The sequence below is a fragment of the Phacochoerus africanus genome, chromosome 8, assembly GCF_016906955.1.
Source record: "Phacochoerus africanus isolate WHEZ1 chromosome 8, ROS_Pafr_v1, whole genome shotgun sequence".
Taxonomy (NCBI): Eukaryota; Metazoa; Chordata; class Mammalia; order Artiodactyla; family Suidae; genus Phacochoerus; species Phacochoerus africanus.
In genome coordinates, this window is record NC_062551.1 from 84,680,600 (window position 1) to 84,693,371 (window position 12,772).

The window sequence follows — 12,772 nt, forward strand, 5'->3', positions numbered from 1 at the left end:
ATACTTAACTAATAATATGATGTGCTTCTTAGGTGGACATTACTTTTAATATGTTCCCCCAGGGTAGGCTTGGGGGATTCTCATGGAGGGTTAGATATCACTCTCTCTCTTTTTTTTTTTGCTTGTTTTTTTAGGGCTGTACCCATGACATATGGAGGTTCCCAGGCTAGGGGTCTAATCGGAGCTGTAGCCGCCGGCCTACGGCACAGCCACAGCCACGCAGGATCCGAGCTCAGTCTGCAACCTACACCACAGCTCAAAGCAATGCCGGATCTGTAACCCACTGAGTGAGGCCAGGGATTGAACCTGCAACCTTATGGTTCCTAGTCGGATTCGTTTCCGCTGCACCGCAAGGGGAACACTCCAATATCACTTTTGTCAAGAAACCTGGTCCAGACACTCACTGGGCAGAGAAAAGCCCAGACATTTAGACTGTATATAAAAACCAACAAAAGAAAGCCTAATGTCTATGAGAGGAAAAGCAAAAAAGACTTGGAGCTGTCAAAATAAAAAGTACTGGCTCTGAATTATGAGTAAAAAAAAAAAGCAATAAAAAGGGGAATCTGAAAAAAGTAAATTAGATTCCCAAGGCCCAGATGCCTATCATTTTCACTGGTATTGGAGGGCTGTAACAAGACTGTACCAAACTCATCTTTGAAGCCCTATTTTTACTTTCTGCACCATACCGTAGTGGTAATGGTAGGCAGGAAGGCTCTCATACACTCTAGACAGACTATGGAATCCCTGAAACTTGATGCAACATTTTGTGTGTAAGTTTTTGAGGGTAATGGTTCATAGCTGTCAATATTTTCTCACAAGAGTAGATAGCTAAAAAAGGAATTACATGAATGTAGCATGAACTGGACTAAGAGTTTGGGACCTTCAATTTTCTCAAATGCAAAATGAAGGGTTTAGATTAGTTCTCTAACGTCTTTTCCAATCTGCAAAGTCTATGGCTAATTAATTAATTCCAAATAACAAGAGTTTTAGGCATAGTAGCACCTGACATTTGAGATATTTCTGGGCAGAAAAAATCTCCAAGGCCGTCAAATCACAGTGCATGGATACTGCCAACCTATACTCCTGGACCTATTTTTCCACCCACTTTAAACCTAATCACTAGTTCTACCTGACTTGTCCTCATGGTATATAAATTTCTCAAAAAATATGGCAACCTAGAGTTCCTGTTATGGCTCAGGGGAAACATATCTGACTAGTATCCATGAGGACTCAGGTTCGATCCCTGGCCTCGCTCAGTGGGTTATGGATCCGGCGTTGCAGTGAGCTGTGGTGTAGGTCGCAGATGCAGCTTGCAGCCCTCATTGCTGTGGCTGTGGCGCAGGCTAGCAGCTACAGCTCTGATTGGACCCCTAGCCTGGGAATCTCCATTTGCCATGGATGCAGCCCTTTTTCAAAAGAAAAAGAAAAAAATTTGGCAACCTATTAAATATTATGAACAGTAACTGTGACTCCAGAACAAAACACATCATCAAACATAATCTATGGAACACATTTCCTTTAAAAAGGCATCTGTCCAAAAAGAATAAGAGGACTTTGTGAAGTTATGCTAAGAGAAACCCATGAGGTGAACCCCCAAAGGGCTTCAACCAAGCCTCTCCTTTTTAAAAAATACAGAGTTCCAATGTTACTGTGGTACAAATTCATAAGTCACAGAGTTCTAAGAAATCCCTGGAAAAGAAAATAGGGAATCAGAACAAAACAGAAAATGAGACTGGTTGTATGCCACACTTACCACCCACGTTGCTTTTATGCTTATCATAGATTTCTCTCACTTTTCGGTAACGGAAAGCCAATTTCCTCATCCAGTCCACACCTCCCTGGACACCCACGGAAGAACCATGGCTGCCACTGCCTCCTGAGCCACTGAAACCATCTGTTGAGAAACTGTAGTTGCTGCAGAGAGAGAGAATGATGACAATTAAAATCTACGCCACATGGAGTTTTTGGCTGAATGCCATTTGGGATTCTCTGTCCTGTTGCTGGTATCTGACATCAAAGTTTTGAGAATCTTCTGCCTTAACCAATGCATGTCTTCCATCTCACCCCTGGTTGTTCTCGTAAACAAAGAATGGGGAGGGAGGGAAAGAGAGGCAGGACCAGCTCAAGCACTAGCATCCCCTAGAGGTTGGTATCTTTTCATTAATGACAGAAAAATCTTACAGTGAAAAAAACCCTGAATATAAAATTTTTGTGTACACACACACACACACACACACAATTGCAGCTATGTAAAAAGGAGGAATGTGAAAAGATAACAGAAGGAACTAACCTCAAATTCTACTAAGAGTAAGAAAATGGGCATGTTTTCCTTCAGTGATCTGTTGGCTAGTTTATTAAGTCCATGGGTCACTGTAGTGGCTATTAAATACGCCCACAAATTCTTTAATATTCCTCTCTTCTAATTCTGCTCCCTTTGGGTAAAGACTGTATTTGAATGTAAACAGAATGTGGTGGAAGCGATGGTGTCAGACTCCAGAGACCGGGGTTCTCTTGCAGCACTAGCTCTAAAAGAAGTCAGCAGTCACACTACAACACTCGAGCTGCAAACACAGTGAGGACGGAGACCTCCTGTTATCAGCCACATGGAGAGGCTGGAAGCAGGTCCTCCAGCCCCGATAAAGCCTGAAGATGATTTTTAGCTCCAATTACCTTCAGCTTTCAATCTCAGAGGCTCTGATTAAGAACTACCTACCCAAGTCACTTTCAAGATTCTGATCTAACAAAAGTGAGATGATAAATGGTAATTGTTTGAATCTACTAAGTTTGGGGAGGGTACCTTGTTATATAGGTGATGACTAATAGAAAAAAATGTCTGGGAGGGATGAATACTTCCTAAACAGAGATTTTATTATTTTTTAATTTAATTTTTTTGTCTTTTGTCTTTTTTAGGGCCGCACCGTGGCATATGGAGGTTCCCAGGCTAGGGGTCTAATCGGAGCTGTTAAGCCGGCCACAGCAACGCCAGATCTGAGCCATGTCTGTGACCTACACCACAGCTCACAGCAGCACTGGATCCTTAACCCACTGAATGAGGCTAGGGATTGAACCCGCAACCTCATGGTTCCTAGTCGGATTCATTTCCACTGCGCCACGACAGGAACTCCTATTTATTTATTTCTAATTTATTTATTTTTGGCCATGCCTGTGGCATGTGGAAGTTCTGGGGCCAGGGATCAAACCCATGCCAAAGCAGTGACAACAACAGGTCCTTAATCTGTTCTGCCATTAAGGGAACTCCCAAAGTAGAGATTTTAAAATGACTGACAGAATTACAGACAACCTGGCTCAATCAAGAGTCAAAATGGGAGTTCCCGTCATGGCTCAGTGGTTAATGAATCTGACTAGGAACCATGAGGTTGCGGGTTCGATCCCTGGCCTTGCTCAGTGGGTTAAGGATCTGGCGTTGCTGTGAGCTGTGGTGTTGGTCACAGATATGGCTTGGATCCAGCATTGCTGTGGCTCTGGTATAGGCCAGTGGCTACAGCTCCAATTAGACCCCTAGCCTGGGAATCTCCATATGCTTCAGGTGCGGCCCTAGGAAAGACAAAAAGACTAAAAATAAAATAAAACAAAAGTCAAAATGGAGTTCAATAAGTGTGAAATTCTATATTTAAGAAAATAAAGCTGCCAAGACTTAAGATAGATAATTACTTGTTAGCCATATGTATCAAAGAAAACAAACAAACAAAAAAACCCCCAAAAAACCCTAGGGTTCAGAGTAGTTGGAAATCTGCTTCAGACCAGGCTTCTTCCTAAGAAGGCCCCTAAAATCTCTTAAGAACGTGACCTCCGGAGTTCCCGTTGTGGCACAGTGGTTAACAAATCCGACTAAGAACCATGATGTTGCAGGTTCCGTCCCTAGCCTTGCTCAGCGGGTTGATGATCTGGTGTTGCTGTGAGCTGTGGTGTGGGTTGCAGGTGTGGCTCGGATCCTGTGTTGCTGTGGCTCTGGCGTAGGCCGGTGGCTACGGCTCCGATTGGACCCTTGGCCTGGGAACCTCCATATGCCTCGGGAGCGACCCAAGAAATGGCAAAAGGACAAAAAAAAACCCCAAAATAAACAAAAAGAAACAAACAAAAAAGAATGTGACCTCTGCAGCTGTGCAAGACACAACATGCACCACCGGAGGCTGCTCCCAAGGTGCACCCTTTCCTCCTTCTCGGCACCACAGAGGTACATCCTTACTGACTGTCCAGTTCTGCTCCAGATTTGAGAATTCACAGAAGAAACAATTTTAGGGTAGACACATGGAAAAACATTTTTCCTATGAAAAGGGATAAACATCAAAACAAATTAATATGAAAGGATGTGATAATACTTTTCTAAAGGTCTTTAAATACAACGTAGATAAATTTTTAGATTATTCTTAGCTAAGACTCCCGGGCCAAAATACAGTGGCCAAGAAAGGAGGAGACTGGGCAAGCACTTTGCCACTGAAACCTCATTGGTTTAGTGTCCACTGTGATATAAATGTTCAAGGTCATTGTCTTCCATAGGGTCATTCCTGACACCATCGGATCCCCCCAATTAATTTCCTGGGTGAAATCCCTGATGCTTGTTTTTATCTAAAACTGACCAATTTGAGGTATTTCCTTGTGGCACAGTGGGTTAAGGATCTGGTGGTGTCACTGTAGCAGCTCAGGTTGCTGCTGTGGGGTGGTTTTGATCCCTGGCCTGGGAACTTTCAGGTGCTGTGGGCATGGTCAAAAAATAAACAACAAGAAAATAAAACTAAGCAATATGGAAGCACACTTTTCCTGACTGAAAATCTGGCCAGAGAAAAACCAGGATATCCTTTACTTTGGAATGCTCTTTTTCTCATTGCAACAGGCTACCCATTCTCTAAAGTTGTACTCAAATTTCACTGTGCTGAGAAAGCCACTCCAATGTTGGCTCCCCCTGCTTCCCATAGCCATCAGAATTGCTTCCTTCTCTGTGTTCTATCACATTTTCTACTGTTACCTTCTCACACTGCATGCCATCATTAACTATGTTTGTTTCTATCACCTCCGATAGACTGTGAACCCTTTTTGGCCTGTGTCTTATTCATCTTTGTTTTCCTCTGAAACCAGACAGTGTCTTGCACATAAGAGGTGTACTGACATTTAAGACATCATTGTATTTATCACCTCAAGTCTTGGCCATTGTCATCAGAAGCCACATCTTCCACATGCACCTGGTCACACTCCTGTTAAAAGACAAAACCACACATTATTTCAGCCTGGGAGTAGAAGTGCTATCACCACCATGATATTGTAAAAATACCACGAACAATGGCAGGATGATAAAATACCTTAAGGTCTCTCTTATGTGTGGAGGATCATTCTCACCCCCCCTTGCTGTCCAACTTCTTTTTAAGGCCTAATTTATGTTTCTCAGTCTTCATGAAATCTTCCTTAACCATCCCAACCCTCAGTTATGTTCTTATCTCAACAGTTCATTTTTTCCCAACAGTTCATGGGTATAAGCACAAGCTCCCTTATACTGTCAGGTGTGCCTATGTCCTACACTAGACTGCAAGTCCTATTACACTGCAGGTCTTTGACAGCACAACCAATACCTTACGTCTTATCCTTTGTACCCCTCTAGTCTACTTCTCTTATGTACCATGTACTCAGTACATTCTTACAGATGAAAAGATGTAAGAGTGTGTGGAGAGTGTGTGGTATCAAAACTGAGAAAGATTGAACTAGAAATTTTTAAATTCAATCTTAGGAAAAGAGAAGAAATCATCTAAATCAATCTCTTTATATTCTAAAAGTAAGGTAAAATGATTTGCCCAAGGTCATAAAACTAGCGAGTGACAGAAAGAAACCTGAAGAAGCCTGAGTCTTCTAATTTGAATCCAAGGTTCTTTCCTCTAAGCCCACACTACTACTGTCATAAAATGCCACCCACTGCCTAACTGATTCACTCCTCTGACACCACCTAGGGTGGTGCTGTGATGTCCACCTGCATCAGAATCCTCTGGGGAAGATTTTTAAAAATGCATATACTTGAATCAGAATTTTTGTGAGTGAAATCCTAGAATGTTCATTTTTAACAAGCTCCCCAGGTGATTCTTATGCCCCCTAAAGTTGAGAATCACTGACCTGGGGGGCAGGAACACATTCAGGTCAAATTCTTCACAGAACTTTCAGTCCTGAGTGAGGACTATGTCTAGAAAATCATTACAAATACAATTTGGCAACAATTATTGGCACACAGTAGGTTTTCAATAAATGTTTGCTGAATAAAAGCTATAATGTCCTAACTTATCAACATGTGAAGTTGAGGGAAGATTAAAGCACTGTGGAGCTTACATAAAAGTAGTGGAGTTTAGAGTCCTACTAATTTAACTTGTTTGAGAATTATCTGTTGAGTAGAACTAGACTATTTAAAAAGAAAGAGTATTACTTAGTGTTTATTTTATTTTGAGATTTTATTTATTTAATATTTCCACTATTTAAAAAAACTAGGTAATATATGTAGTACAAACTTCAAAATGATGTTAAATGACAAATCTGCTCCTTCTGACCTGTGTCCCAGCAGCGCATTCTCATCCTTAGCTAGAACAATTATTACTAATTTCTTGTGTATTACAACTGCTTAACTAAAGCGCACCTTCCTGCCTCGGGACTCCCAGTCCTGCGCTCTTTCCACTACACCATGTTCACCTCAAAGGTGAACTCAAATGTCAAAGCCAAAAAAATTTTACCAGAAAGCTCTCAGTGTTTTCTGGTTCCCCTCCACCTAACTATAAAATGATCTGCACCTCAGGGCTAACCAATTCATGGACAATGACTATGTATAAAATATAATGAGTTAGAGCAGTCATTCACAGATCTGAGAAATCAAGAGATTGTCTTGATTATCTTAAGACAATAAAATTGAAGAACAGTCAAAATATAATTAAGAGTACCAATAATCACAACCACCTTTTCTATATTATTTAACAGAGAGGAATAAGTTGGAATGTTGGCTTATATATATCAGTGTTTTGCCTGATGGGTTGACATTTCCCCCCTAGAACTACATCACTTCCTAACAGGCTAACAAAAATCAAGTTTTTGAGCCAATAAAACTGAAGCCCAGAACCGAGACTGTGGTAACTGAACCAAGGCATTATTCCTTCAAGACTTTTATGCCTAAGTGCCCAGCTGGCCGCTCCATACTCACCCCGTCTAACCATATTTTCTCTTAATACAAAAAGCACAGGCTCAATAAATAGTTATTGAAAATGTATTTCACTGAAACTCAGAAACAATTTAAAATGCTTACCTCTAAGTCATTGAAAAATAGATGTGTATCAGCCACTTCAAAAATCATTTCTTCCATTGTTAAACCTGAGCCAATCACTACTGTTGGGTCCTGAAAGATAATAAGAAAAATTCGCTTGACTTGGCACTCACAGCATTGGTTCTTGTCTTCAAATGTTTCAAAATTACTTTAGGTCAAGGCCAAAACAAAACTGGCTCACAATAGTGCTATTACTGATGCAATTTCATTCATAGTTCTAAGTATCTGGGATTGTACAAAGTTAAAAATTTCAGGACTTTTGTTTCTAGGAAACTTAACCTACTTAAAACACACACACACACACACACACACACACACACACTTTTTTTGGGGGAAATTCCGTTTCAGAAGAAATTCTATTTCTAAAATTCTGCTATTGTAACACCCATTACCTTTCATTATCTTATACACACACACACACACTATAACACCAGAGGTCAGTAATCTGACAATACCAACAACCAATAAAGAAATATTTGCAAGAAAGCCAATGCACTTAGCTTTAAAATGAACTATGAAGCTTTCACCTAGAGGTGGTATGCTCTTGTTTTATTTACTTTTATAACTAGTCTTGTTATATAGTGTATGACATAGGTACTAAAAAAAAGCCTATGGAAAATACCTCTGATAGAAACACTAGTGACAATAAGAAATAACGAGGAGCAGTGACAGTAGGAGAGCAAAGGAGGCAGATATTTTTATAAAACTTACTAACAGAAACTAAAAAACAGGAGCCTGGAGATAATTTAGTACAGAAATATACAGTCAATACCTCAAAAACAGCTCATCCCTCTATCAAAACTGATGTTAATACTGATGACTACAGTTAAATGCTGCTTGGTATATTTCACTTGAGAAGGTACATATCTATTTTGGAAGGATAGTTTATATTTTACTTTTTTTTCACCTTTTTACAGCTGCACTCGTGGTATATGGAAGTTTCCAGGTCGGGGGTTGAACTGGAGCCACAGCTGGGGCCTATGACACAGCAATGGTAACATCGGATCTGAGACACATCTTTGAGCTACACCACAGCTTGTGGCAATGCCGGATCCTTAACCCACTGAGGGAGGCCAGGGATTAAACCCGCATCCTCACAGAGACCAAAGGTCGGGTCCTTAACCCACTGAGCCACAATGGGAACTCTGATATTTTATATTTTAAATCCCCAGATCTGGCATATAGTCAGCTAAATGAAATGCTCAGTTTGAGCTGTCAGCGATTTATGGGAGAACGGACTACTTTTTTAGATAATCCTGAGATTCCACTCTGTTCTGAGCTTCATTCTCAAACTTAGTCTTTACCAAATACCACTCTCAAACTTTTAGTACAGGTCCTGGGTCTGCTAGTCTCTAGCTTTATCATCAACTCTGCCTGACCATCCAGCCTGCCTTGTATAAACCATGAGGCGAAGTTGTATGTGAAAAGTGAAAGGTCAACAGGTTAAGATGGAGATAACAGAGACAGTGATTTTGGTTACCTGCACACACAGTCAGGAGAGGGACAGTTACAACAAAGGAAGAAAGATACGTATTACCTTTCCATACTTCTGGGCATAGGATCCAGTAAGAAGCGAATGGAAGATGATGATGGTTTCATCTAAGTCCCACAGAAATACCCGCTGGGTGAGGGGAAAAAAAAAATAAAAATAAAAAATAAAATGAGTGAGCATCCTTTTCAATCATAATGGAATAAAACAAGAAATCAACAGTAGAATGAAAACTGGAAAATTCACACATATGTGAAATTAAACAGTACAATCTTAACCAATGGATAAAACGTGAAATCAGGAAATACCTTGAGATGAATGAAAACCAAAACACAACACACCAAAATTTATGGAATGCTTGTGAAAACAGTGCTAAGAAGGAAATTTATAGTTGTGAATGTATATCTTAAAAAACAAGAGTTCAATCAATAACCTAACTGCACAATTTAAGGAACTAGAAAAAGCTAGTAGAAAGAAGGAAATAATGAAGGTTAGAAGAGATAAAGTAGAAAGTAGGAAAAAACAGAGAAACTCAACAAAAGCAGAAGTTGGTTCTTTGAAGAGATCTATGACAACTTTTAGCTAGACTGGCTAAGAAAAGAGAGAAGACACAAATTAGTAATTCGTAATTAGAAATGAAAGTGGGGGGATTACCACAGAATTAAAAAGGATTATAAGAAAGTACTTTGAAGAGTTATATACCAACAAATAACCCAGATGAAATGAACAAATTCCGAGAAATACACAATGTGCCAAAACTGACTCAAAAAGAAATAGAATATCTGAATAGATCTTTAACTGGTAGAGAGGTTGAATCAATAATAAAAAAACTTCCCAAGAAAACAGCCCAGAATCAGACGGTTTCACTGGTTAATTCTACCAAATGCTTAAAGATGAACTGAAACCAATCCTTAAACTCTTCCAAAAAGGTGAAGAGGCAGGAAGACTTCTTAACTCTATGATGCCAGCATTCCCTTGAAAACCAGCCAGATAAAGACACAACAACAAAGCTGCTCATATGAACACTGATGCAAAATCTGCAACAAAACAGTGGCAAATAGGAGTTTTCTTGTGGCGAAGCAGGATAAGGATCCAGCATTGTCACTGCAGTGGCTGGGGTTGCTGCTGTGGTATGGGCCCGATCCCTGGCTCGGGGACTTCCACATGCTGTAGGCGTGGCGAAAGAAAAATATTGGCAAGCAAAATCCAGCAGCATATTAAAAGAAGTATATATCATGACCAAGTGGGATTTGTTCCCAGAATGCAAGAATGGATCGACATAGAAAAACCAATCAATGCAATATACCACGTTAACAGAATAGAGGAAAAAATCCACATGGTCATCTCAATTGATGCAGAGAAAAAGCATTTGACAAAATTCAACACACTTTCATGATAAAAAACACTCAAACTAGTAACAGAAGGGAATTTCTTCATCATGATAAAGGCCATATATGAAAAACCTACAGTTGATATCAGACTCAATAGTGAAAAACAAAGCTTTACCTCTGAGGTAAAGAATAAGAGAAGTACATCTGTTTTCATCACTTCTATTCAACAAGGTACTGAAAATTCTAGCCAGAATAAACTGGCAAGAAAAGGAAAAAAAGGTACCCAAACTGGAAAATAAGAAGCCAAATTACCTCTGTTCAAAGATGACATGATCTTTATTATAAAAAAACCCTTAAGAATCCAGAAAAAATTTGTTAGAGCTGATAAATGAATTCAGAAGTCAGCTGCATTTCTAAAGGAAATTTTAAAACTCTGAAAGGAGTCTTAAAAACAATAGCATCAAAAATAATAAAATAGGAATAAATTTAGTTAATATTTCAAGAATTGTACCCTAAAAACTAGAACATTACAGAAGAGAAGACAGATCTAAATAAATGTAAAGACATCCCAAGAACATGAATGGAGGACTTAATATTGTTAAGATGACAATACTATCCAAAGTGATCTACAAATACAATGCAATCCCTAAAAAAATCTTGTTTTTTAAAGAAACAGAAAAATTCATTCTAAAATTTATATGAGGAGTTCCTGTCGTGGCGCAGTGGTTAACGAATCCGACTAGGAACCATGAGGTTGCGGGTTCGGTCCCTGCCCTTGCTCAGTGGGTTAACCATCCGGCGTTGCCGTGAGCTGTGGTGTAGGTTGCAGACGCGGCTCGGATCCCGAGTTGCTGTGGCTCTGGCGTAGGCCGGTGGCTACAGCTCCGATTGGACCCCTAGCCTGGGACCCTCCATATGCCGCGGGAGCGGCCCAAAGAAATAGCAAAAAAAAAGACAAAAAAAAATTATATGAAATCTCAAGGGATGAAGAGCCAAAATAATCTTGAAATAGAACAAAAGTAAAAGACTCACACTTCCTGATTTCAAAACTTACTACACATGGAGTTCCTGTAGCTTAAGAACTGACTAGTATCCATGAGGATGCAGGTTCGATCCCTGGCCTTGCTCAGTGGGTTAATGATTCAGCGTTGCCATAAGCCGTGGTGTAGGTCACAGACGCAGCTCAGATCTGTGTTGCTGTGGCTATGGCACTGGCTCCAACTGTAGCTCCAATTTAGCCCCTAGCCAGGGAACTTCCACATGCCACAGGTTCGGCCCAGAAAAAAATAAAAAGAAAAAACTTTCTACAAAGCTACAGTAATTAAAATAATGTGGTGTAGCATAAGGATAGCTACATAGACCAATGGAATAGAAAGAGCCCAGAAACAAACCATATATATATATGGAAAATTGATTTTTTTTTTGGTCGTATCCATGGCATACGAAGTTTCTGGGCCAGGGATTGAATCTCAGCCACAACTGTGACCTATACCATAGCTGTGGCTACAATGGATTCTTAACCTACTGCATTAGGATAGGGATTGAACTCTTGCTTCAGCAGCAACCTGAGTCGCTGCAGAGACAATGCTGAATACTTTAATCCACTTCGACATAGCAGGAATTCCTTGATTTTTTTTTTTTTTTTTGATAAGGATATCGAGACCTTAGAATGGGGAAAGGAAATCTAAAACAAGGTCCTGGGAAAATTGAATATCCATGTGTAAAACAATGAGATTAGATCCTTACTTCATACCATGTACAAAAATTAACTCAACACGGATCAATGACCCAAATTTAAGAGCTGAAACAATGAAATGCTTAGAAGAAAACATAGGTGAATATCTTCATAAGTCTGTATCCTTAAGTATGACACCAAAAGTACAAGCAATAAAAGAAAAACAGAACTTTATCAAAATTTAAAACTTGTAAGCATCAAAGGATACTTATCAAGAGAGTGAAGACAATCCACAGAAAACACCTGCACCTCACATATCTGATAAGGGATTAATGTCTAAAATATATAAAGAATTCCTAAAACTCAACAACAAAGATTACAAACAACCCAATTTAAAAATGGGCAAAGGATTTGGACATTACTTCAAATAAAATAGACAAACAGCCAATACACACATGAAAGGATGTTCAACATTATTAGCCATTAAGGAAAACGCAAAATCGAAACCACAATGAGACACCACTTCACACTCATCAGGATGGATTATCCAAAAAATGAGAAATAATCGGAACCCTCGTACATTGCTGGTGGGAATGTAAACACTGGTATAGTCATTTGGAAAACATTTTGGTGGTTCCTCAAAAAAGTTGAACATGGAATTACCACTCCTAGGTTTATACTCAAAGTAACTGAAAAGAGAGAATCAAAGGGATACCTGTATAGCAGTGTTCACAGTCGCATTATTCGCAACAGCTCAAAGGTGGAAAAAACCCCATGTGTGCATCGCAGACGAATAGACAGACAAAATGTGGGTATGTACATACAAGAGAATTATTCAGTCATAAAAAGGAATGAAGTTCTGATACATGCTGAAACATGAATGAACCTCAAAAACATTACGCTAAGTGAAGTAAGCCTGACACAAAAGAATAGATAGTTACGACTTCACTTATATGAAACATCTAGAACAGGAAAAT

The 12,772-nt window shown here is 39.6% G+C and overlaps 1 protein-coding gene across 2 annotated transcripts in view; it reads right to left on the reverse strand.

Moving 5' to 3' along the window:
- Window positions 1-12,772, reverse strand: part of EYA3 (EYA transcriptional coactivator and phosphatase 3) — a 92,817-nt gene that overhangs the window by 14,804 nt on the left and 65,241 nt on the right. For both annotated transcript variants that reach the window (XM_047792852.1, XM_047792851.1), the window contains 4 exons: window positions 8,838-8,921; window positions 7,283-7,372; window positions 5,152-5,210; window positions 1,754-1,914 (listed from right to left, as the gene is read on the reverse strand). In XM_047792852.1, coding sequence (XP_047648808.1) covers window positions 1,754-1,914; window positions 5,152-5,210; window positions 7,283-7,372; window positions 8,838-8,921 — 394 coding nt within the window. The remainder of the gene's footprint in view (window positions 1-1,753; window positions 1,915-5,151; window positions 5,211-7,282; window positions 7,373-8,837; window positions 8,922-12,772) is intronic.